This window comes from Musa acuminata, chromosome BXJ2-5 (genome assembly GCF_036884655.1).
Source record: "Musa acuminata AAA Group cultivar baxijiao chromosome BXJ2-5, Cavendish_Baxijiao_AAA, whole genome shotgun sequence".
Taxonomy (NCBI): domain Eukaryota; kingdom Viridiplantae; phylum Streptophyta; class Magnoliopsida; order Zingiberales; family Musaceae; genus Musa; species Musa acuminata.
Window position 1 is genome coordinate 8,234,948 of NC_088342.1, and position 26,193 is coordinate 8,261,140.

Genomic DNA, 26,193 nt, shown 5'->3' on the forward strand with positions numbered 1-26,193 from the left:
TACCTGGTTCATAAAAACTCATGGATATTGAAGGGTCCTCAATTGCATAACTACTAAAGTATTTACTTTTCTCCTTACTAAGTTGTAGCAGCTTTACCTGCAACACTTTTATTTTAGTTTCTTGACTTGTGGGGTCGAAGAACTTGAGTGTGGCCATTTTGTGTACTCGCTGGTCTGTCATAAGGACGTTATGTGCCAGTGCTGGTAAGGTTTAGTATACCAGTCTGTTACCAGTTTTCATACGAGTTTGTATGTGTAAAAGCAAATAAAAGAACTGTTGCATTACTGAAATACAGCTAATTTTGCAGTATCCATGTGTACTGATCCCTGTCACACGGGTACTTGCTGCAGTATACCTGATATACTGTGACATTTTATGCCTTTGTTCTTTGTAATATACATTTTTGATCGGTTCAACCATTCCTCTGCCAAGTTTTCCATGTGCTGCCTTTGTGTTGAACATGGTAATTACATATTAGCTGGTATTGCACAAAATTTAGCATGGAGGCCCCACTTAATTCCTTGGAGACAGCACTAAACCATCAGCTGGGTCTTCCATTAGTAAAATTCTTGTTTTTAGTAATGAATTGTGCTGTCTAAGAGTAAAACCTTTTTGATGGTGTCCTCCTAGTTGATATTTGTTTACTTTCAGAGCAATGCTGACTTGATGTTTGGAGGAATCACAATTGTTTGTGGGATCGTTGGAACTCTAGCTGGTGGATTTGTTCTTGATCTCATGGAGTCTACAATCTCAAATGCTTTTAAGGTATATTTATATCCATGATGAGGTACTTGGCCTCTAAATTTGCACTGAACAGTACTTGCAGTTCTTGGTGCATTGAATCATCATTCATAATTATCCTGTCTTCTCACTATTATTATTTTTTTATAACTCCATGTTACTTGGTGCTTTTTTTTTTTTTGCTTCCTTCATTTGATGGTAAAATTTCTAACAAGTATTGGCTTTATAAAGCAAAGTTCTAAATTTTGGGTACTGGGCCCATGCCAAACCATATCTAGATCATTATGGTCTAGTTCCTGCTGATGACAAAGAAGAAGAGGAGGCAGAAACAAAGAGGCTGAGGAGGTGAGGGGTACCAGACGAGGGCTGGGGGTGGTGTGGTGATGGGTGGGTGAGAGAGAGGCGCCCCTGGGGGTGAAGTACATAGTTGGCGACATGGCATAAATATATTCCTCATTTGACTGTCAATCGTTCATCTAGAATTTCAAGCTTTAAACTGTATGTCGAGACTCAAGAGTATACTAAATAGAAGCATATAGCACTTGACTGGTAAGTTTGGTATCTTTTAGATTTGAGATTAAGGTTCATTTTATTGTCTTAAATTTGGCTTCAAGGGAAAAGAGACTAGATTATAGAATGCAGATCCACCATAGACAATGTCATGATATTCACTCTCTCCACAACTCTAAAACTGACAGATGCAAGTTCTCTGTCCTTCATGTTTATGGACTGATTAGGAGTTGTATTTTGTAACATATAATATCTTCTACAAATTTAGTATTTTCTATGATGATGTTTTAACTTCAAAAACATATGCTTTCAAACAATTAAAGGATGATATTTATTGAGTTTGTTCTACTAAATATGTTTTGTATGCCACAACACATGAGCACAAGTTCTGGAGATCTTAACATAATAAATACTTGCATTTATACTAATGCAACCATATAGGAGTTGATCTACAACATTGGTTATTTGTGAAATGTTTTCTGGCTCAGACATATAGAAGATAAACATCAGCTATTCGTATAGGGTTTTCTGGCAACTTGAAAAGATGATAATTAGTCTAAAGTGGTCAGTGAATCACTTTCCATATCCATTATAATGAGGTTTCTTAAATTATAGTACATATTGACAACATGGCTCGGAGATAACTTGTTTATTCGTGTGCTTTTTTTTTTTGTGATGATCTCATTCCAGGTGTGGTGTTTTCTTGTAGACGTTTTCACCAAGTGATCTCAGTATATTACTAGTCTATATTGTCAAATAAGTTTATTTTTGTGTTTAAATTTCAGTGTGTGAACTATAAAATTTTGATTTATCTCTATTTGAAAAATGACACATTAAAAGCTGTCAATGTCATTTCTTGCAGCTTCTTTCTGGTGCAACCTTTCTGGGGGCTATTTTTTGTTTCAGTGCTTTTTGCTTCAGAAGCCTCTATGGTTTTATACCATTCTTTGCAGTTGGAGAAATTCTTGTCTTTGCTACACAGGTATACAAAATTTATTTTTGAGCACTGGGATTATCATAGTTTCAATTTTCAACTACCAAAAGTGTGTGTCATCAGCTCCACTGACATTACTGATCCCAACAGCAAATCAGAACATCAAGCTTTTACTTAAATTCAACACATTGCACCTGCTGTTTGAACTTTCATATTCCAATAAAAGATGCATACTGGCAATTCCCTGATGAAACACACAGATTGTTGTGAAAACTTTGCTGATTTTCAACTTTTAATGTAAATAGTGTTTTGTCATTTTTTCTTTTTTGGTGAGCTCCTGATACATTAGGAAGCCACTTCCAACTTCAGACGCAGTAATGGTTCTGACTATATGTGTATGACTTGACCTTGCCAAGAGAGAAAAAAAAAGAACTTTGCTCTTGGCAACTTGAAGAGATTTTGTAGGTCTTTTGTCTGTATGTCTATGCCCCTGATTATATGAAGAGCCCTCACTAACCTGTCGAGTCTAGCAACTGGATGTCTCAAGGAAGAAAGACTCTTTGGTCCCACAGCGTACTCACTACTCAGACCTAGACCCACAACTGGATGTCTCATTAACATATGAAACTATTAAGCCCATCATTTCAATCTTGCATGGATCATGTCTAAGTAGGTAGACATTTCTTCTATTCACGTGACCCTCTCAAAGTTGCCTACGAGTAGGAATGACAAGGATCTGCCTCAGTGATTTTTCTGTCTCCACTTTGTTCCCCCTAAGACATATACCATTACTAAATCAATATATTCCACCATAGAGACTGAAGAAAATTTGTCTACCCTCCTTTCTCCTATGAGAACCCCAGGATCCAACCTCAATTCCTCTTCGTTCCACACTCCAGTTTTCCTTTCCAAATAGAGCTTTATCCAAAGCAACCCATGATCTCCTTTCCAGATCATCTCCAGTTTTCAGTGACATGAGATCATTGAAGATGTCATGTTGAATTGACCCATGATTTTGGCTCTTGGTTCTCTGGATAGGTATAACTTAACAACTAATACATGTATGTATTTTTTCATCACTGCTGCTACTCCGGGTAAAATGCTTACTGTTTATGCTGTTAGAGCTTTCCAGTGGATTCAGAAGCATCCAAGTTTTGTGAAGTTTGCTGCCACAATTTCTATCATGTCAACAAGCAAACCTACCTGAATAAGTTCTGATTGATCTTTTAACAGCGTGATTCACGTGGTTCTGCAGGGTCCAGTAAATTATATATGCCTTCACTGTGTCAAACCTAGCTTGAGGCCACTATCAATGGCTATGTCTACTGTCTCTATTCACATATTTGGGGATGTTCCATCCTCACCCCTGGTTGGCGTTCTGCAGGTTTGTTTTTTGTTTTCTTCGTCTTTTATTTACTTTTGAAGTTGTCTTCGACTATTATAGTCATAAAGTTTATCTGAATTAAGTGTATGTTATATCGGTGAAGTCCTAAGTTAAGCTATGGAGAAATTAAGCATGTGTCATCATGAAACTATAATGCTTTAAATATTTAAACCTTGTTAATAATTAAAATGATCTCAAGGATGTCATAGCTGTATAACAATATTATTGCAATATTAGGACCTAGAAACAAGAAAATGCCATTTAGGATATATTCTGACCATGCTTGTAGTGGTAACCATTAGAATCCACAAATCCATCAAAGTCAGTGAGCTGAAAAAAAAAACCATGATGATACTTTAGTGGTGATATGTCCTAATAATTGAAAACACACCAACATATGGACAATTATGATAAATTGCTAATGATAAACAGTTACTGTCAAAGGTCTCCTAAACTTCAGCTATTAGAGTGTCACACTCCACTCAAATTTTTTGTACTAATGTCTTTGGAAAGTTTATAAGTATTAAATATAGATTGTGGATAAAACAGAAAACTTGATCCATGTTCGAGGGAAAACGGAAGAGAATAAATTCAATTATGAACAGATATGGTTGTATTTTCTATAACTTGGAAATTGGTGATATTACATTTTACCCTCTACTTGGATTTGCATGATTCAAGGGTTTAAATAGGTGCTCGGGCGCTCGCTTAGGCGTTCGGGAGGCGAGGCTGGATGCCAACAAAAATAAATGGTAAAGGGAGCATCCAGGGACTTCCTTTACGTTTAGGTGTACAAATCAGGAAAAAAAATTGACTTGTACACCTAACTATCTCATGTATAACAACATTGGCATCCAGGGACTTCCTTTACGTTGTTAGGTTTTGTTTCCTGATTTTATAGTGATTCTACCACAGTTCTTGTGAATTGGTTTAAATGAATTTTTCTTTATTGAAAGCTTTACAAATTTTTGTGATAATGTAAGTTTCTTTTCTTTTTTTGGAAGATAATATACCCATTTTGTCACAGGTTGCTATGTCTCTTAGAACAGTAGATTGCCTTGTGATTGTTGAAATTCAAATAAATGCTTTGCTGTTGATTGATGTGATATATGACTTCCATTTTGATACTTTTCAAAGTCGTATGCTTCAGGAGACCGACCTCTTTTATAGTTTTAAGGCTAAAACTATCACAAATATTTTGCAAATAGGTTAACATGGATTAATCTTAAAAACCCAACTGTACTTTTCTTATGCTGGAGACCACTGTGACTGTTACCACTTTGTCTTACTTCAGTTGCTCTTTTCCTTTTTCCTTGATATGATGGTGACTTGTTTTGGATGTTGGTGCAGGACTACCTCAACAACTGGAGAGAAAGTGCTCTCATACTGACATCAATCCTGTTTGTTGCGGCAGCAATATGGTTTATAGGTTTGTTGCAGACACTATAATCTTCTAGACCATAAAATGTTTTCTTCTAGAGCTTGCCTGTAAAATGATCCATTGCTGTCAATTTATCAAATCACATATGCTAAACGCTTGTTCTTATTGCTTGTTGAATAGTTGGATCAATGGATTGTATTATATTTCATGTGCATGTGTGCAGAGTGCCTATTAATTACATGAATTCTCTCCATTCTTGTGGAAGAATCTAATACCTACAGTAGGATTTACTTCATCCAATGTAAATCTATAATTTTCGTGCACATTTTGTATGTTTCGTTGCTAGTGCTTATATTGGCATATTTGTCACCAGAGCATTAGTCGTAGGTCTCATCTACAGACATTTTTAGTAAATTGAACCCATTTTCTTGCTTTGCTGTGTCTAATGTGGCATCCTCTGCATTCTACTACTTGGTTTCATTTTCAACTACTTGAACAACTAATCCAATTGCATTGTGAGCAGGTATCTTTCTTAAAAGCGTAGACCGCTTTAATGAAGATAGCGAACAAGGTGTTCCATCTGTTGAACGGTCAAATCGGAGGCCACTACTTGATGTTAATGTCGAGACATCAGAAGAGTCCTCCTAAGACTCGAAAAAGTGTTGGGCAAATTGCTCTACAGCTTGTTGCTTCGGACGGGTATACAGATGAAGCCATTTCTGTTCTCAATCAGTGTGGAGATAAAATCACTCTGATCTCTTATTATCATTTTCCTTTAGTGTTTGTTACATCTGTGTATATCATTACTTTAATTCCACACAGGCGGTTTATTTGTGTAGATATTTCTTCCACAAGGATTTTACAGTTTGTTGATCACACTGATATAGTGCAATCCGAGGATCAAAAGTGGGCTTTCACTCGATGTGGCTGTTCTTCAATCATACATAGTGTGCGGTAACATCACGAGAAGTCGTGGTGCCCTTTTGTCTTCTTTGCTTACCACGATGAGCCTCGTCTTTCATCTTGGTACTTCTCTTGTTTTCTTTTTTTTTCTTCTTTGATGATTATATCATCAAGTTATATTTAACTTGGTCACAGTGCTAGCTACGAAGGCTCGGAATAAATTTGGATCTAAGAAACACGATTATAAGGTTAAGGAGGGTTACTTATAAATTACTGTTGCAGTTAGTTATCTTTAGTATTTTAATTTTTATATTTTAAAAATTTATATTTATATTTTTATAATTAAGAAAGTAAAATATTTAAGTTTATTTATTATAATAATATTAGTTTTATCAACGTAAATTTAAAAATAAATGAAAAAAGATAATTTTAATGTCTCATGACAGATGATGATGTTGTTGGCATCAACATCGATGTAGTTGATTGGTCGTTTTTATAAAGTTTGCTCTCATCGCAATACCTCATGCCTTCACGAGGAGTGTACCGTTGATATTATCGTCGCTCAGCTTGCATTGCTTTATATCTGTGTTGATGTTGATGTAATTGTTAAGCGGCAACTGCGTCGACATCGACATAGATGATGGTGGTCATTTTGTCGTTGACTCGTTGGGCAGATCTCAACCTCAATCAGAAGATGGGGTCACCAAAGCTTCTACCACTCCTCTTGTTGTCGTGTCAACTCCAACACTAGCTCTCGCTGAGCAACCCTTTCGTCGCTCTGCATTTTCGTCGTAGATGTCATAACGGCCACCATCATCTACGTCGATGCCAACGCTATTGTCGCTCAGCAATTGCATTAGCGTTGATGCAGATGAAGAGTGATCCGAGGTGGGCAACAATAAGGTCGACGATGCACTCCTCGTATTGGCGGGTGGCACACGGTGAGAGCGGATCTATCATCGTCGGAGGTGGTCAGACAACTACATCGGCATCGACACCAGTAGCACCACTACCAACATCATCTACCATCAAATATTAAAATTATTTTTTTATAATTTATTTTCGTATTTTTATCGATAAAATTTACGTTGCTAAAATAAATGTACTTAGCTATTTCACTTTATTGGTGTCAATATAACCTTTTAGAATGTATGTTGCAGGACATAGCTAACTAAATGAGATAAATTAGCTCGATTAAATATTATATTTCGTTTACATACTTGAATTTTTTGTAAGCCTTCATCAAATGTTGGATTATCTTTTGGTTCTGGTATTTCTTTAATCTTTTATCAATGTCCATGATCTTGATGTGGATATAACTGCTGAAGATCCAATTTGCATATGCACAACGTCAGAGACCTATCTCACCAACAGCTTCAATCTCACAAGAAACACCTCAATAAGATATAGTTGCCTTCATCTGCCCGTGAAGCATAGTGATCAGTGCATAGGATGAATAATGTATCAGAATCCAGCTGACGTAGGCTGCTAAGTGAGCAATTAATTCTGGCGTATTTGAAAAATCACATTCAAACCTACTTTATAGCCGATATTCGTGAATAATAATCATCGTAATTTCAGGAAACCAATAAGTAAGCAGCATTCTTACATACAATCCAGCGAAAGATCATTCAGCTAATTAAATATTACTTTATACCTCTTTAGTATTTGGATTTCGAAACTTAAAAAATTTATATTAAAATTTTTATATTTATGAAAGTAAAATATATAGTTTCATTTACCCTTATATGTGTTACCGACAAAAACAGACGACAACATCGTTGGGGGCCCACGGGTGATTGTTGTGGATAGGGAAAGAGAACAACGATGAAAGATGAGATAAAAAGAGAGGAGGAAAAGACCGACACAAATGCTGACGCTCTGCATTTGTCTCGACGCCGCTCAACAATTGTGTTAATGTCGCTTAGCAACTACGCTAATACCTGACGCTGATGCAGAGTGATGTCACTTTGCAATTGCGTCGATGCAAATATCAACAGCGCTCTGCATCTACATCTACACCGGTGCATTTCTACATCTACACCGGTGCAAATGCCAAGTGACGCTCTGCATCTATATCGGCACCAACATAATTATGAAGCAACAACGTATTGTCCTCTTCCTCCTCTCCCTTTGTCTTATCTTTCACTGTCACTCTTTCTCTTCATCCACAATAACCACTCACACTCACAACCCCCAATAACATTGTCATCCGTCACCATCGAAAACGTAACCAAAACGTTAAAATTATTTTTTTTCCTATCGTTTTCATGCTTTCATCAATAAAACCAAAAGCATTAAGATAAAAAAATTAAATATTTCAATTTCATAACTATAAATATTTTAATATAAATTTTTTAAATCTAGAGATCAAAATATTAAAAAGATCTAACTGCAAAATATAATATATAATTAGCCCAAACTCATTCGAGGAGAGCAAGAGAAAACCATGCACATCAACAGCGCGTGCAGCCTAAAACCACAGAATCAGATGAGACCAAGTAGTATACGTGAGAGATCATGTAAGTAAATTGTTGAATACTAGATATTGTTTTTCTTTATTTTACGTCAATTCGACAGTTGGTTAGATAGGAAATGCAGTATCAACAGTTGATAATATACTTCTTGCAAAGGGTGTCTTGAACCGAGGAGAAAACACGACACCGTAGAGTACAAATTTGAAGTCTTTGGTACTTCACTCTAGAAGAACACCCGAAACATTTTCCCAAAGCTAGTGAAATGCATCATAAATGAAGGTGCAGCCTCGTAACAGTCTTCACAATGAAAATTGTTCAAACAATCTTAAGTTATGTACTTGTGGATGTCTGCCTGAGTTTTCCTTGTAATACTATACCAGCTTCATCTGCTATGTGTTTCTTCTTAGTAGCCATCTGCACACCAGGAAACAAAGTTCACATGGTGAATTCTAGAAATTTGCCATAGTGAAGTACAATACTTCAGATTCTTGAAGAAACAACACTTGTAACGAGAGAACAAAAAACTAGACAGCTGAGATCAATGACTTAAAAGTGAATGTGAGGCAGGCAAACCTCTAAAAGGATTGTTGAATACAAGAATCATTTACATCAATAATTATCTCAGAAAAGATTCAACAAAAAATGTAGATCAACGAATGATATGCCCATATCGATGGCAGGAGGATTTTATAAAATGTATGGACAGTAATCATATTTTGAAACTTGCAGACAGCCCTGTTTCAGATCTAAATTAATGAAAACTGCACCATAGACAAAAAACGTGGGCTTTGATCTGATCCCAATCTAAATACAATAGTTTAGGCCATATGATAAATATGAACTCAAGGAATACAGTATATTTTAAAGATGCTAATGCTTGATATAACAAGAGAGAGAGAGAGAGAGAGAGAGAGAGAGAGAAATGGAACATACGTCCGTGAGTTCATCATGATTTGACTTCAGTAAGGAAAGTTTTCTCTCACAATAGTCTTTTCCTTCAGCCATGGTCTTCTGCTATGAATAAATATGATATAAGTTAGAGAGAGCATCACAAGAAGAAAGATCATGTGAGAACACACACATACAAGGGGAAACTTATGCAAGTTGTTCTTGGTTAAAATGGATACAAAAATTATGAGCAAGGAGAAATAACAAGATATTTTTTATTAAGTGATCTAGATCAATATAGTGTAATCAAAATATGGGACCATATTGAAGCTGGATGAGCTTTTCTACTTTTCAAAACCCTTTGAAGGGTGATGCTTCTTAATCTAGTATATATTATTAGTTTCCCACAGAACTTGTCCCTGAAACACCTTTTGGTTCTGGATTGGAAGAAGCAAAAGTTAAGATGTTGTAGAAGCACGGTTTATGTTTTCAAAAGGATAACCTACTAGGAAATTATATAACTCTTAAATTTGCTCAGGTAATCTTCAAAATTAAAAGAGACGTCATATGGTTAATTTCAGCACTAACAGCTAGATAGACATTCCTTTTGCCTTTGGAAGGAAAGATCCCTTTCCTGATATCAAACAATTTGCATCATTATGGTGTCATCAGAATATAGATATTTATTAAAAAATTAAATTCTTTTCTCCATCTATCAGCTCCAGCAAGAAAAAGATATTCCATGCACCATATGGATGAACATTATTGCCACCAGATTTAGTAAGAAAAACAGAAAAGGATTGCAGAGTCCATCAGAACAATAATTTATTTAATGAGATTTAACTGAGTAGCATTATCAACACTCAGAAGGGTTCAGGCTCATGCAACCAGGAAAGGGCTATTTAAAATTCCCTTGATGATAGGAATGAATCTACTGGAAGAAGAAGATAAACTTTTAAACAGAATCCTGAGGATGTCTCCGAAACACAAACTAGCTAGAAGTCATGTAAAATGCAGTTCCTAGTAATGGAGCCCCAAAGTATTAGATGCGTCTCCTGTAGTATAATGAAGATGTTGGTTGTTCGAAACCTCCCTCTCTATACACCATTGTCTTATATAATCTTATTGTTCCTTTTCTCCCCAAAGATGATTTCCACTAATCAATATGGACTATGAATAGCCTTGAATTTGAATAACTTCCATCTAATATAGGTCCTGACAAAACACGCTCCACAGCAGATACTTCTTGAAGTAGTTCAGACTGTAACTTTGTACAGCACTACAACAAGCAGATGATGAGTTTCCTCGACACAATCCGAAGGTACGTCCATGCTCTAATTAAGATCAGATGATGGAGGAGTTCTCCAACTCATATAGGACAGAGTGAAGATAACTATATGATTCTGCATGCCTTGCAACTTTGTTCAGGAGCCTAAGAAAGCAACTGCAAATAGAATTTTTTCGGCGGAGGCATCTATAACAGGATACAAAAGCTTCTATGAAACCTTGTACCGGCGCCCAAAAACCGAGAAAGCAGTTGAAGGAGTGCATCTCTAACAATTAGCAGGAGAACAAGAACAACCTCGATGAAGTATCCGGTTCCGACGTCGACGAGAACCTTCTCGGAATCATCGAGCGTACCGGGAACATAAAGAGACGCCGTGAGCGGGACCAGCAACTTCTTCCCTGCCAAGCGATAACAGGGCGTCACGCACCACCATAACACGGGAACGCGAATGAAGAGCGAGGAATAGAGGGCTGGCGGCACCTTGAGGTCGGAGGGACAGGTCGTGGAGGGCGGCGGCGGCGACCTCGAGCCGCGCAGCGGCGGTGCGAATCTTGGTGAGGCTGTCCTGAAGGAGATTGACCTCGAGATCGGACTGCTCCTTGAGGGATCTTAGCTGCTCCAAGCTCAGCTTCTCCATGTCGGAAGCCCTAATCAAGGCACTCGCAGCCCCGGCTCCCTTCGACCCATGGCTCGCCATGGTCGAACCCCGTTAAATGATTAATAAGTGCATAACAATAGAGATAATTGAAGGCTATATCGCACAAAATAGGGTTATTATAATATCACGAAAAAAAAAATATAATGCGGTGAGCGTGGATCGAACACGCGACCTTCAGATCTTCAGTCTGACGCTCTCCCAACTGAGCTATCCCCGCTTGATGTAAATAAATGATTACCCAATATAATATAATAATTTTGGCTTAATAGCGAAAAAAAACATATAATGCGGTGAGCGTGGATCGAACACGCGACCTTCAGATCTTCAGTCTGACGCTCTCCCAACTGAGCTATCCCCGCTTGATATAAATGAATGGTTACTCACTATAATATACTTATCTATTCTTAATGGAGACGATGATCCCACCTGATGCGCTCCAAGAACGTCTTCGGGTTCTTAGCCAGAAGGCTTCTGCATCATCTGTAGCTTGATTTATGTGACTCATATGCTGCTTTAAATTTCTGTAAGGGGATTCGAGCCTCAACTATCTAAAATAAATATAATAAATTCTACTGGATAAATAATAAATTTGTTAAATAAATCATTTATTAAAAATAATAATAAAATAAAATTAAGTTGAGCTAATTTTAAAGGTTTTTTCAGCGACTAAATTGTCCTCTTGACTTCACAACCTTCTCACCCTAATAATATACATAACATTCGTTTTCTAGTGCCGCGTGTGACGACAAAGTCGTCATATGAAATAGTGCCGTTCCATTTTGGCTTGGTTCCTCCTCTGATTGGGTCAAGATCGTTCTCCTTCATTGATATCTAAGCCGTCTTGTTCTTCTTGGAAGGTACAGAGTCTTTGTAGGAACAGCCGGCCTCAATCGGAAAATTGAAAAAAAATCAGCAACTGTTCCATCATTTGAACTCTTCTTCTTCACGCCTATTGATCTGATTCGCTACTCCCGTCTACTTGGGAAGCAAGTTTGTTCGTTGTTATCTACTTGAGTCAGATATCAATTCAATCCAAAATGGATGGCGCATACTTTTCTTTGATGAAAGTCAATACCAGACGGCATCGTTTGTTATAAAGAGATCACACCCTGCGCGATCGAGTTGGGAAAAAGGAAACAGCGTCCATGGCAGATCAACCGAAGGAAGTGAAGCTCTATGGGCATGGCTTCAGTGGGTACTGCACGATGGTCCACTCTGCCCTCAAGCTCAAGGGCGTGGCTTTCGAGTACGTCGAAGAGGACCTCCAGAACAAGAGCGAGGCGCTGCTTAGGCTCAACCCCGTCTACAAGAAGGTGCCGGTTCTCGTGGTGGATGGTGAGCCGATAGCTGAGTCACTGGTCATCTTGCAGTACATCGATGATGTGTGGAAGAACCCCCCCCTTCTCCCGGAGGATCCTTATCAGAGAGCCAAGGTCCGGTTTTGGGCAGATTATGTCTACCAGAAGGTACTAGTATTAATTCCTCGTCTATTCCCAGAATCATCCACTTGCTCAGAGCTCGTAGATTGATGTCATCTGCAATCTAATGTCGATGCTTACTTTGCTCAGAAGCAAAACTAATGTTATCTGCATGCAGTTGGTGCCACCCGTGTACCGTATCAGAACGTCCGAGGGAGATGCTCGGAAGAAGGCAGAAGAGGAGTTCAGAGCGAACATGATCACCTTGGAGGACGGCATCCGAGAAGAGCTGTGGAGTGCTGGGGGATCATTTATCAACGGTGAGAAGCCTGGGCTCCTCGATGTGATCATGGGTTCCTGTCACACGGGCCTCAAGTACCTCGAAGATGTGGCCGGCGTAAAACTGGTGGAGAAGGACAGGACGCCACTCTTGTGCTCGTGCATGGAGGCCTTCGTCGAGCTTGACGTCGTCAAGGGACCATGATCCCATTCGATGGAATCCAATAATGTGCGCGGGCTGTCCGCGATAAGACTTCCGCGTCATCTTGAGCTTGATTTATGTGTCATTTGGTATTCATCAACATAAATATATGTATATGTTGTGTGACACTACAGCATACACGTAGCAAAATTTCATTTTGGAGTCTATTTCTAATTAATTCCCGGCAAGCTTTTTCTTAATTTCCTGTTCAAATTGTCCCATGAAAGATTTGATTGATCTGTTCGGTAGATAGTTTCCATTTGGATTGGGAAGACCAGTTAAATGACAACACATCTAATCGATATATTAAGCTAGGATTTTACAGGTTGACTGTGGTTTCCATGTCAGAAGACAGACATAAATCCAAAGAAGATGTCTTGTAGGGCGATTCTTGTCAAAACTAGCTTGTCTTCCGGTGAGTCTTTGATTCCTCGTTGAATTGTCTTCGGTGTTAGACACCTTCTATTACAGCCTGTCAAAAATACAGGAAAAAGATTTGATTTTTATTAAGATTGAAGTCTCCGTTCCAATGGTCTTCTCGAGTCCTTGCCCAAATGCCAAGTTCCTCATCTCTTGTTTTCCCATCTCTGTTGCTTCTTCATCTTTCTGTAGTGCCATGGTTGTTGAATTCGTAAGAGCTGCAGACAGTGATCGATGCTCGATGCTCTTCTGTCGAGTTTCTTTGCTCTACTGTGGCAAGTGTGAGCTCATTCGAGACGGTTTACACATAAAAAGTGAGGTGCCAATGATACATGCAGAAGCCGCGGCATGACACAATCAAGGGAGCCATAATGACCTCCTGCCATTCCTCTGTTGCTCCTGCTCCAAACACATTGTCCGCAGCCAAATGTAGTTGCTGGGTGCACTGAGTGGCTGCAACAAGAGCACTCTAGAGGAAGGCATGGCTTCCTCGCCATGATTTGTTCTTTGTAGTTGTAGCTATGTTTCAGAAGAGAGGTCATGCAAGCAAATCATTCCCCTGTGAACACTACAAGTGCAGCAAACTTCTCTCTTCCTCTGTCCAGCTAGGGATGTAGGCTTCACCAACAAAAAGAAGCAGACAGAAAAAAGAAGGTGAAACATAGCAAGCAAATCTTCTCACTGAAAGCATCATCATCCATGGATCATTGTTTTTGCTGCATCAAGCTCTTAAGCAGACACTAATAGGAAGTGAAAACTACCAGAAAGTAAGTCTCATCACTAGTGAAAACATCAACATTCATGAGCCGCCATGGATTCCTACTTCCATGTCAAAGGCCTTCAAAAAGTAGGCAACCTACCCACCATCATCACAGCAAAACATTCCCCCTATACATCCCTCAAAGGGACAGGCCAAACGAACCCTTCCTAAAACAACAGAGAAAACAGAAGCTACAGAGACAGAAAGCCGGGACAGCCATCATCAAAGTTGAGTGCATAGCTAAAAGGGTCGTAGTGGAAGCTGAATCGCTGCTTGCTTTCCCTTCCTTTCGCCAGCTGCCTCCTTATCTCCGCTCTGAGCCTCAAGTAGAGGCTCTTAAACCTCCTCTTCCCTCCACCCAGCACCACTCCGGCGTCTCCTAGAGCTGCCACCACTCCAACGGCCACGGCCATCTCCACCTCACAGAACGCAAACGGCACAAAAGACTGTGACGAAGGAGTTGCCTTGTTTTATCCTGTCCTCAGAAGAGTGGGGGGCAAGTGAGATAGAAAGAGGCTTCCTGGGCATGTCTTGAAAGTATAGTGGAATGTGCAGCTACATACGACGGAAGAGGACGGTGGAGATGCTCCTTTTGTCTACCCTTCGTTTCAGCTCTCGCTTTCACAATTTTAGTGCGTCACATGGGCGAATGAGATGTCACATCTATTGTCTGATGGATATGGATAGAGGAGACGTTTATGTTACTTTGGTTTGGAATACTTCGAGGGATGGCAATAATGTTCGAAAAGAGGGAGAGGGGTAGGAATAGGTATACATGGATGTTTGGCCTCGAGAACGAAAGCAGTTCTCGGCTTCTATCGGCTTCGACAAGCAAATCTCATTTCAAGGCAATTACACAGACACAGCGCAAACACAGCTGCCTTGAGCTGGTCAATGTAGCTCGCCGTTAGTTCTTTTTCTCTTTGGATACATGAATGTTCCGCTGAAACCTTACTTGATTCATCTTTTAATGCTGTCTTCTCTCACAATTACCGTAGCTGTAAAGCCTGCGACTGTGGGCATTCTTTATTATTTTGAGGTGCTGCAGTGTTTGCCTCGAAGTGTATCTTGTATCTTTTCATGCTCTTTGAAGCTAAAGGTCAAGCGAGGACCCGAAGGAAACAGAGTGTGCACCGTTCCATCAGTTCGACTCGAGACAGGGTGAGGTCAAGTAGCCGCCGCTGCTGCTGCTGCTCGGTTTGCAAGTGGGATGTGAGGTGAAGCTTTCAAAAGGCACAAGGTGCTTGGCACTTGATCGAACAACTGGGGTTAGGGGGATGTAGCTTTTGGGCTTCTGCGGTGCTGCCTCGGGGTGGCAATATTCCAGCTTTTAATGCGGGTGGAAGTCGAGATCGGCGGACGCAGAGATCCTGTCCCTCCTGGCCCGCCGAGGATGCGAAACCCAACTCTCTTCCCCGCTCTGTCCACCACGATTTGTGCCCTGGGAAAGACACGTTAATGTCGAACTTCACGTGGCCTTTTGCCCATCCTTCGCTTCGTTCTCGTCCTCACAATCCATTCTTGTTTGAGGCCAGATGACATTGATTGCTAACGAAAAATGCTGTCCCTTGGCCGCTTAAGTCAAAAGGCTCACGTCCCGCTGTCAGAAAAGATCAGACTGAGACGAGGCCATCGCCCGTCCCACAGCCCGTCGCGAGTTCCCATGGCCACCGCCCCCATCGTCCATTGAACCTGTTCGCTGGGGTGTGAGGTCGGAATAGTCTATCTTTTTCGAATATTTTCTCAGTATTTTTTAATCCAGTTTTCAACTCAAAAAATGATCTTTAAATAATATACTTTATTATCTTTTTTAATTATTTTTTACTCAAGAAAATTTAAAATATAAATATTTTTCTAAAAAATAATCGAAGAAATTATAGCTTATATTGCATTTCACGTACCACATATTATTAGACGTGACTTGGAGGAGTCCTCGCGAAATGATCCGTGCAAGGAATTCCGCCTTTTTATATGACAAGATGGGTTGAAGCCATTGCAGTGGCGGTCCGAAGGAAGAAGAGACGACGGCTATGATTAGGTTATGAGAAGTTTGGGGACCGTCACAGGCGTTAGGTGTTGCCTGTAGCTGTCTGCAGGCTTGTGAACCCGTAAAGGAAGATGGGATTAATGGCGATGGGAACTGTAAGGTCGTGAAGATACGAAGTCCCTGTAACCAGAAGCTGAAGTAGTACCAAATATCGTTCCTCTACGAGGCTGTTCTGTGTGAGGAACTGCAGAGATTGGCGATCACCACACTCGCATCGCGAACTCAACCACAGTCAAACTTGGCTTCTGTGTTGGGTTCCCCTTGCAAAAAAGTACGTGACTATAACTGTGCAGCTGAATCAAGAAAATATGAAACGATGAATACAAAGAAAGATGATAATTTATGGGTAAATTTTCTTTTTTCCTTAGCAAAACGTTTCTTTTTTATTTATTCTCATATTATATTCTTTTTATTGATAAAATTACTTATGACTATCGTCCGTCACCTCTATCCCACCATGAAATCCTAGTCACCCTTGTCTATCATTGTCAAGATATCGCTAAGGCTTACATTCCCCGGTCGTTGCTTCATCTAACACATCATTTTCTCCCATGATCAAAATGATGACTTCCTCGTTTCTAATGTCGTTCTTATATTTTTCCATTGCTATTTATCTTCTTCTCTATATCGATATCGATGTCATTTGACTATCGTCAAAAGAGATAGATAAAGAAGAGGAAAATGATATTAGTACATAGGAGGGATCAAAATGATGATAGGAGAGGGATGAAAAGAATATAAGTAACAAAGCTAGGAGCGATGTCATCATCCTCCTCATCATAGAAGGAGATGATACATAAGGGATAATCTCATCTCTTAAAAAAATGAGAGTTACTCTATAAGAAAAAATAAAATATTAAAAAATTAGAAAATTTACCCATAATTTATTAGCTATATGAGAAGGAGTTAATGTGTTATATAGAAGATGTCTTTCATGTACCTCGTTTGCATAATCAAAGGTGAGCCCAAATGATTTCTTTGGTCTCGTGTTCTTTCACCAATGTGATGACTTGGTCAACACAGACTCGGTCACGACCGAAACAGACTTATCGCTATACGTTCTCAGCCGCCCTTCCTTGAAAGTGTTTATTACTTCGATCATGATTGATTCTGTGTCATGGTTTGACTGCAGAGGCCAAATGGCCGCAATACTCTCTGCAGCAGATATGCCTTTGGTGCAATCTGTCGGCCATAACTTTTGACTTTGACTTTCTGGTGAGTAATCTTTGACTTGGTTGTTTCATATATTATTCATATTGCAAACCTCTAAGCATCAACAATGAAGCACAAAGAACTGCAAACTTCGTATGATTCCATACTCATTACCTACCTCCGAAAAGAAGTAATTCGAAGCATACTATGGGTGATGATCCTATGCGAAAACTATTCTGAGGTGAAGTGGATCAGACCTACGGTTTACCAACCACAATTACTTTTGATTATTCTACACAAGTCAGTGGAGTTGATGAGCTAAAAGTATCCAAAACTTCCAGAGAGATCAGACTGGTTTTGCTTTCAGTCAAACAAATGCAGTAAACTATATCAGAGGAATCACTCATTTCTTGCTATTTCTTCTGCTGATTGCTTCCAATATTTTTATCTGCACTCCATTAACAGTAAGGTAGGAATTCACGGGTGAATAAATCCATATATAAATAAGAATAAATACTCAGAAAATAATACAACACTGTGCCATCCATCCAACCAATATGATCCAACATGAAACAAGCGAGAAGAAGAGAAGCAGTAAGAAATCAAAGCTTTAAACTGAACTTGCAGCTGCTGTTCTTGATCCGAATCTGGTTATTGGCGGTCAAGCTATCCACCACCAAGCTGCATCGCACTCGGGAGGTCACCTTCCACAGCTTCAGTCCACCCAGCTTCACCCGCACCGGCACGTCCCCCTTGAAGTCCAACGGCACCGTCCCCGTCTGCTGCTGCTGCTGCAGCTCGTTCATCACCGTGCTCCCCAGCTGCACGTCCCCAGAGAGCACCACCCCCAGCACCGTCGTGTTCCGGTGCCCCTGGTAGAATTCCGGCAACGTCCCCTGGCAGAGGTCGTAGCCCGAGTACAGCACGTTCAGCCGTGAGCCGCTCACGTAGTAGATGCCGATCCCCTTGTTGGGGTTGGTGGCGGTCACCGTCACCTCGAAGGTCGCGTGCGCGGTGAGGTTCTGGTCGACCGAGAAGGCGGTGACGCGGAGGCGGTCCACGGAGTACTTGGGCAGCTTGGGGTCGAAGACGAGGTACAGTATTCCGAGCGTGGCCGCGACGGCGACGACGAGGAGGATGATGGTGCAGACGGTGCAGCAGAGACACCTGCAGCAGCAGCTACGGTGCTTCTTCGGCGGCCGAGAGTGCGCGACGGGGAGAGTGCGTCGAGGGTACGGCTCGGGGTCACCCTTCTCCGACCTCGAGAGCTCGCGGGGAACGAGAGGAACGGTTGGCTGCGGCGCCTCGACGTCCACCGGGTGGATCCGCTGCTGATCGGCCATGGGGGACTGCTTGGTCGTCATCCTGCCTTCTTCAGCCGCGGGGGAGCGATTACTTGAACGGATTGGCCTTCTTGCGAGAGGTTTTTCTTCAGAGTTAAGACTTCCGTGACTTTCATATATAGATTTAGCGTAGAGTGCCGCGTTTCTTCGAAGCCTTCTTCACCTTCTCCCACCTAATTGTGTGTCGGAGCGTGTGCGGGGTTTGAAGCGCAAACGACGCGTTCACAAAGTGTTCGGTTTCATTACCGAGAGGGTCTTCAAGCTCACGACCGCCTGCGGTTTCGTAGAACTATCCATGCAGCCTCTAATGTCAATCTAATGACGTCGCAAAGCTATAAATTAAAAGATGATATTATATTAATTGATGAGGATAGTAATTATGATAAGACTCGGCCGATATCAGATGATACCTCACGTCTCGATCGACGTGACAGCATATGGTCAAACGGACCATAATGTCGACCGAGGCGCATTAACGTCTACTCAGGCTCGGTTCTTCACGCCACGTCATCACCAGTGTCAGACGCTACCAGCCTGCCCCCTACAAGCGGGCACATTATGAAACAGTAAGCTTCCCTATAAATACCCTCGTATTCTGAACGAAAAGGGGGGAAACATACACACAAAAAGACTTCTTCATCTGAAACCCCCTTCACATCATCTGACTTGATCGTCGGAGGGGTCAGGCCAAGCGCCCCAACCTGACCTTTGTGCAGGTGCGAAGCCAAGGGTCCCCACCGGATGCGCGGACGAGGAGTTCCTGCTCGGAGAAAACGACGACCCCGTCCCGATCGGACCACCTCAGCGCGACCACCTCAGCGGGCTCGAGGAAAGCCCCAGGGAGATTTCCATCATCTGGATCCGAACCGAGCCGCGTCAGCCCCGAGGCCACGGCTCAAGATTGTTTACACTAACATTAATTATAGAGCTTTGTGAGTGGTGGTAGGGCAGATTTAATGTGGCACCAACAAGCCGAGTAGTCCATCAGGGAAAGCTTGAGCCGTGGCACCAACATGCACAGATCAATCCCTTTGGGAAGCTTCTCACTCCAAAACTGAAGTCACAATTGAACACAGAGAATAAGAGAATGGTCCCTGCTATATTATTTATTTGAGGAGGAGGAGGAGCTCATCATGCCAATAGACCATTCTCTTGCAGGTAGAAATGCCATCAAGTGACATCAATATAAGAAAAAATCATGAACAGATTAGTTTATTCTGATCTGCTCCATATTGGTGTCAACAAGTTCTGTAAATTATTAGCTCATTCAGGGAAACTTTCATTGGGTTTAGTCCACCTGCCCTCTTTGAGGGTTCATATAATAACATCAGATCTGAGCCATGGTGATAGGAGATTGGACCGGTCATGGCTGCAGTAGCCATCAAGAAACGTGCAACAGCCTCTAGAAGCTGTGATGTTTTCCTTTTTTTACTTCCCTTACCTATCAATTTCAACAGTACAAGTCCCCTGCAAATAAAACATTGAATTGGTTCATGTCTCTTTGCTTGCTGCAGTAATCTGCTGATGTTGTAAGGACTGAGAAGTGTTCTGATATGCATCACCCATGAAACCTAGCTAACCTTGATAAAGATGCTTGTTTGGAGACAACCTACCGTGGCCATGAGTGTGAAGAAACAGTGGTCACCTCCCCTGGTTCATCTTCGTCACCTCACGAGTGTGACGAAACTTCCAGGATGTGTACACTGCATTACCTTTGTCTTTCCTCCAAACATTGTGTACGGAAGCCAATAGGAGATGGAGTTACTGTATTATGTGCTGTTCTTGAAGAGAGAGAAAAGAAAAAGGAAATTGACTTGATCCATTGACGAGAGGCTTCCTTCGTGGTTATCTCCTTTGAGATGCCAGCTTAGACTACCAAATCGTCGAGTCCATCCAACAACATCTTGTCTCGATTCATTTGTTGAATCTTTTCAGCGCTTCCTTTTGCCAGATAATTCATCATCATTCCCTTTGCAAAGGCAGATCTTTCCATCATATGCTCCGACCACAAATTTCATTTCAGATACTCCCAATTCTTTGCAGTTAGCAGATCATTCTTCTTTTCTTTCAAGCATGGAGTCTGTGCTATCAATCTTGGAATCCGTATTTAGCCCCATTATTTCCTTCTTCACTCGAATCTTCGGCTATGCCTTGTCCTGTGAGCAGTACATAGAGTCGCTGCAGAAGGAGATCGGTGAGCTACGGAGCAAGAGGGACGATGTGAAGCGAGAGGTCGACCGCGAAGCCAGGCAAGGGATGGAGGCCACCAACGAGGTCATGCTCTGGATCAAGAACGTGGAGGGCCTCGAAGCCGAGGTCGGCAGGATCGTGGAGGAGTTCGATGCAAGGTTCGCCAATCCGGCGGACGGGACGTCCAAGCTCGTGCTCCGCTACCAGCTCAGTAAGCGGGCCGACGAGGCCCGGGACGAGGCCAGCAGCCTCAAGGGGAAATCCAACTTCTACAAGGTTGTCGACAAGCTGATGCCGGTCCGATTCGAGGAGCGGCCGGCCGCACTCACCGTCGGCATGGATTCCATGCTCGAGCACCTCGGGGGCGCTTATGCCGACGAAGACGTGGGCGTCATCGGCGTCCATGGCATGGGGGGTGTCGGTAAGACCGCGCTGCTCAACCGGTTCAACAACGAGGTACTCGTCCAAGCCACCCACCTCAACGTGGTGATCTCGATCAGAGTCACCAGAGATTTCGATGTGGAGAAGACGCAGAGGGCCATCGGCGAACGGCTGGGGCTGTCCTGGGACGAGCGCAAGACCGAGGACGAGCGCGCCATGGTCCTCTACAAGGTCCTGAGCAAGATGACGTTTGTGCTGCTGCTGGATGACCTGTGGGAGCCCCTGGATCTAGCGACGGTGGGAATTCCGACTCCCACCGGCCACAGCAAGGTCATCCTGACGACCCGGATCGAGGACGTCTGCGACCGCATGGACGCCATGAAGATCAAGGTTGGGTGCTTGGAGTGGGAGGACGCCTGGGATCTGTTCAAGAGAAAAGCAGGGGAAAGGTTGATCCGCGGCGATCTGGAAATCCGCCACCACGCCGAAGAGCTGGCCAGGAGATGCGGCGGATTGCCACTCGCGCTGATCACAGTCGGCCGGGCCATGGCGAGCAAGAGGACCGCCAAGGAGTGGAGGCATGCCGTCACGACTCTGAGCAACACACCATGGCAGCTACTGGGCATGGAAGAGAACGTTCTACATCGCCTGAAGCTGAGCTACGACAAATTGGATGATAGACTGAAGACTTTCCTGCTCTACTCGTCCCTGCACATGGGTATGAATCCGATGCACAAGGCTACCATCATAGATTTGTGCATCGGAGAGGGAGCCATAGACGACTTCGACAGTCCTGAGGATGCTTACGGCGAGGGTTACGATCTTGTTGGTGTCCTGAAGGCGGCGTCGATGCTTGAGTCCAGCGGGGAGGATCATGTGAAGATGCACCCTCTCATCCGCGCCATGGTGTCATGGATAGTTTGCGAGTGCGGGAAGAAGGATAACAGGTGGCTGGTGCAAGCAGGCGCCGGGTTAGCAGAAGCGCCAGACGCCGAGAAATGGGAAGGAGCAGAGAGGATCTCGCTGGTGTCCAACGAGATCAGCTCGCTGCCGGAGGAGCCTCACTGTCCGGCGCTCTTGACGCTTCTTCTCAGCGGCAACCGCGGGCTGCGCACGATCCCCGACGGCTTCTTTCGCTCCATGGCATGCCTCAGAGTCTTGGATCTGTCGCGCACTTCGATCGAGGAATTGCCACCCGAAATCGGTACTCTGCTTCAGCTCCAATACCTCGATCTTTACGAGACCAGCGTTACGTGCTTGCCGAAAGAGCTGGGGAATCTGGTGAAGCTCCGGTCCTTGCTGCTTTCCGGCACGCCTCATCTCAGGACAATCCCGAACGGAGTAATCGAAGGTCTCACCGAGCTGCGAGTGCTGTGCATGTACGCTAGCTATGGAACTTGGAGGGCGAGCTCCTCTGGAGCAGGGATCAGCTTCGAAGAGCTGGAAGGGCTGAAACGGCTGAGGTACCTCGACATCACGCTGGAGAACGCTACCAGTCTGCAGAGGCTATCGAGGGCTCGCCGCCTCGCCATGTCCACTCGCTACATGCACATAAGAGGCTGCCTCGGACTGACCACCATCCAACTTCCTTCTCCTTCGCTTGGGAGATGCATGAGGGGCTTACGTTGCCTTCGGATCTCGCACTCCAGCAAACTGGAGGAGATCATAGTTGGTGGTGGCAGCACTGGGAACGAATGGTCGCTGCTTCCCAATATGCACGTCCTTATGCTTCAGCAACTGCTGAAAGCGAGGATCATCTTCAAGGATCGAATCTTCCCAAACCTTCGGTTTTTGCATGTCTGGTATTGCAGTGGGATAGAGCAATTGATCAGGTTCGAGGATGAGGCGGGGGAAGGGCAAGAGCCTGAAGTGGTGGCTGCCTTCCCCCACCTAAAAGAGTTGCACCTTGTAGGCCTATCGGAGCTGAAGAGCCTTGGAGGCGAAAGGAGAGTGCTGGCGTTCCCCTGCCTGAGAGTTCTTCAGGTGAATGAATGCCCAAAGCTGAAGGAGCTTGGCATGGTGGGGGAGGAGATGACTGCCATCTTTTGCAGCCAAGAATGGTCGGATGGACTGGAGTGGGGAGATGACAGAATTAAACAAGCTCTCAGTCCCCTTTTTACACCATTGCAGTAATTGATTTGAGGTTGTCTTCTGCCTCCCTCTGTTCTCACTTCTTTACATGTATATCTATTTATCTGATTCTTTTGGCCACATGATACATGCATCCCATACAGGAATTCTACAAAGTTCACTGTTCCTTTTGTAATCTGGATTGCACTGCACTGAGGAATTCAATATTGTGTTCAAAATTTAGTAATTCTAAAAGATTGATCACTGAGGAAGGTAATAATTAGGATTGCATATTTATTACTCATCTGTTTCTGGGTTCAGAATCTCTGTGAAAAGCTATCATGTGTCTCAGATATGGGACTCCAGAAGCTATGAGATCTAATTATTCAAACACCCGAATCAAGAATATGGAAGGAAAATACCCAATCAATCTGGAGTCAGTCTTCTTATTCAGTTCTATGAGGTTCTAATCAAGAATATGAAATGATATCTAAAAATAAAGAAAGAAAGAAAGATTTATGGATTCCATCTAGCAAAATATTATTCAAGGAAATTAAATAATAGAGAAAAGTTTTGCATCTTCCAGCTGATGCAAATAAATATGATTTATTTTACTGCCACTGTAACACCCTTGATGCAAATAAATATCATTATATTTGGTATCAGAGCCGATGTCACGATCCGGGTCTGATGAGCCAACTGGCCAATAACTTTCCCTTTTCTACTCACGGCGGACCAAAATGCTTAAGCGGGAGTTAATGTAGTACACTCATCAGACCCTTATAAGCTAATCATATACATTCCCCACTTCCGATGTGGGACTAATGAGATATTACAGCCACGATTCAAAAGAGCCTCATATCCCTTAACCTTTTTCTAGATTAACAGAGGCGAAGTCCCATTCTGAGAAGAATTATATCCACAGGGATTTCGGAACAGAGGAAGAGAGAAACTCTTCTCATATATTGCTAAGCCACATAGACAAACGGGCTGCACTGCTTTAACTGATATACTGCTAAGCCACAGCCCCACGCAAAAGCTGCATTCCATAGTCAACGACAAACATGCAGAACTCCAAGCAAGCAGACCAAATTGCATAGATGATATGAGAACCATTCATCAGCAAGGCAAGGAAACATCACTTCCCTATAGACAACCTAATATGGTCAGATTGAGATGTGGAACAGTTTAGCAGAGCATAGAGACAGCAAGTAATGGCATAAGGGAACAACTGCTAATTGCAACCCCCTTGAGATCACCCTCCATGAATATTCATCTAGTTCCTTATACATGTCATCTTAGCACATCCACAAACCAACCACAACGAAATATTATTCATTGCTTGAAGTGTCAATTTGTATAATGCAAATCAACTCTAATTTTTTTGCAGAAATCATCAAGGAAGATGATACATGACAAATATATGCCGACAAGAACTAGTTGTACTCCAAAATGTCTTCAGGTGTTTTGTTGGAGCTACACAATGGTGTAGCCATCAACTAACTCCATAAGGCAGGAACAGAAGATTCTGGAATACAAAATCTACAATCCAATAGCAAAAACTCTCAAGTAATAGGCAAGGCGACTAAAAACTTCAAAATAACTGAATAAAGGAAAAATGTGAAGCGTAAAACAAGAAAAAGCTTCCAAACAACAAAGAGTACTTTTTGTAGCTACACACAGCCAAACCTTATTGACCAGAGGTGAAGAATCATTATATAAAATTCTGTCAAAAATGAAGATTCTTCTTCTCTACTGGCACAATATTAAGTTTAAAAACTCCATTTAATTGTCACCTACACATCAACGACAGCTTCAGATTGAGTTTCGTTGTCTTCTCAAAAGATAAAATGCATGATGTATTTAGGAGAGCCAAAAGTCACATAAGTATAAACAAACAGGAGTTACCGTAAACATACAGCAAGGAGGGACATTGTTCAATTATTTAGACAGATATCCTTTGATGAGATTTTTTCTTATTTCAGTGCCTTGCTTGATTCTGGTGCATATTATCAGTTATAAACATGATGCTTACTAAGTAGGATGATATTTTCCATTGCATATAGCCAAAAAAAATAAGGCTTACAAACAGGAAAGTATAATACAATATAGAATAAGCATGTTTAAAAAGAAAAAAGGGATGCACTTCAAAGAACGTGCCGTGGAAGCACTACATAGAGTGAAGAATCCAGAATATTAGTTGTACCGAAAAAATGATTGTAAGAAAAAGAAACCATACCTGCCATGAGGACATCCAAGTTACTCCTCAGCAATTCAATGTACTTATGAACCAATCAATTTCCTGATAGGATTGACACTATCTGCATGTGACTTTTATACATGGTGTACATAAAGGAGTGTATGACACTCATGGAACAAGAAGAACTACTTAAAATTGTTTAACAAAAGCAAGTGAATGGAGAAAGACAAATGTCAAAAAAACAAAACACCAAATTGAAAAAAATAGGAACCCAATAAATCGCTGGATTGTTATAGAAACCACACTTGAGCAAGCAAACACGAACTGAAGGGAAAAATAAATTAAGACATTTATTCATAGTTAAACTATAAGGAATTCCTTAATTTCCTCTGTTGGTTTGACAATGGGAAATAGAAACTATAAGACCAACCAAAGATTATAGCAAACAGGAATTTACAATACTGCAGAACAAATGTCATGATGCTGCCCAGCAACGAAATTTACAATAGTGCAGAACAAATGATTAGTTATCATTGTGCATTCAACTGCATAGGTCTGACCATCTT

The 26,193-nt window shown here is 42.0% G+C and overlaps 5 protein-coding genes, 1 long non-coding RNA gene and 2 other non-coding genes across 8 annotated transcripts in view; 3 read left to right on the forward strand and 5 right to left on the reverse strand.

Moving 5' to 3' along the window:
- LOC103984517 (probable sphingolipid transporter spinster homolog 2) overlaps positions 1-5,873 on the forward strand; it is a 34,401-nt gene extending 28,528 nt beyond the window's left edge. The window contains exons 12-16 of the mRNA XM_009402026.3: positions 653-766; positions 2,115-2,234; positions 3,442-3,570; positions 4,921-4,999; positions 5,475-5,873. Of these exons, the coding sequence (XP_009400301.2) occupies positions 653-766; positions 2,115-2,234; positions 3,442-3,570; positions 4,921-4,999; positions 5,475-5,599 (567 nt within the window). The 3' untranslated portion in view covers positions 5,600-5,873. The remainder of the gene's footprint in view (positions 1-652; positions 767-2,114; positions 2,235-3,441; positions 3,571-4,920; positions 5,000-5,474) is intronic.
- Positions 5,874-8,450: 2,577 nt separating this feature from the next.
- Positions 8,451-11,235, reverse strand: LOC103984765 (prefoldin subunit 5). Its single transcript, XM_009402325.3, has 4 exons — positions 10,988-11,235; positions 10,802-10,905; positions 9,265-9,342; positions 8,451-8,745 (listed from the first exon to the last, which is right to left on the reverse strand). The coding sequence occupies exons 1-4, from the start codon at positions 11,202-11,204 to the stop codon at positions 8,662-8,664; spliced, it is 483 nt and encodes a 160-aa protein (XP_009400600.3). The 5' UTR covers positions 11,205-11,235; the 3' UTR covers positions 8,451-8,661.
- Positions 11,236-11,309: 74 nt separating this feature from the next.
- TRNAF-GAA (transfer RNA phenylalanine (anticodon GAA)) lies at positions 11,310-11,382 on the reverse strand. Its single transcript has one exon. It is a non-coding gene; the product is annotated as a tRNA-Phe (tRNA).
- A 69-nt stretch (positions 11,383-11,451) lies between these two features.
- Positions 11,452-11,524, reverse strand: TRNAF-GAA (transfer RNA phenylalanine (anticodon GAA)). Its single transcript has one exon. It is a non-coding gene; the product is annotated as a tRNA-Phe (tRNA).
- Positions 11,525-12,003: 479 nt separating this feature from the next.
- LOC135612344 (glutathione S-transferase U10-like) lies at positions 12,004-13,231 on the forward strand. The gene is made up of 2 exons (XM_065108516.1): positions 12,004-12,631; positions 12,762-13,231. Exons 1-2 carry the CDS (start codon positions 12,311-12,313, stop codon positions 13,065-13,067), a joined length of 627 nt encoding a protein of 208 aa, XP_064964588.1. The 5' UTR covers positions 12,004-12,310; the 3' UTR covers positions 13,068-13,231.
- Positions 13,232-14,235: 1,004 nt separating this feature from the next.
- Positions 14,236-15,840, reverse strand: LOC135612346 (uncharacterized). The gene is made up of 2 exons (XR_010486926.1): positions 14,808-15,840; positions 14,236-14,719 (listed from the first exon to the last, which is right to left on the reverse strand). It is a non-coding gene; the product is annotated as an uncharacterized LOC135612346 (long non-coding RNA).
- A 2,079-nt stretch (positions 15,841-17,919) lies between these two features.
- LOC103984515 (NDR1/HIN1-like protein 6) lies at positions 17,920-18,990 on the reverse strand. The gene has a single exon (XM_009402024.3). The coding sequence runs from the start codon at positions 18,805-18,807 to the stop codon at positions 18,046-18,048; it is 762 nt and encodes a 253-aa protein (XP_009400299.2). The 5' UTR covers positions 18,808-18,990; the 3' UTR covers positions 17,920-18,045.
- Positions 18,991-20,070: 1,080 nt separating this feature from the next.
- Positions 20,071-23,603, forward strand: LOC103984512 (disease resistance protein RPS2). Its single transcript, XM_009402023.3, has one exon. The coding sequence runs from the start codon at positions 20,860-20,862 to the stop codon at positions 23,488-23,490; it is 2,631 nt and encodes an 876-aa protein (XP_009400298.2). The 5' UTR covers positions 20,071-20,859; the 3' UTR covers positions 23,491-23,603.
- Positions 23,604-26,193: the final 2,590 nt, after the last annotated feature.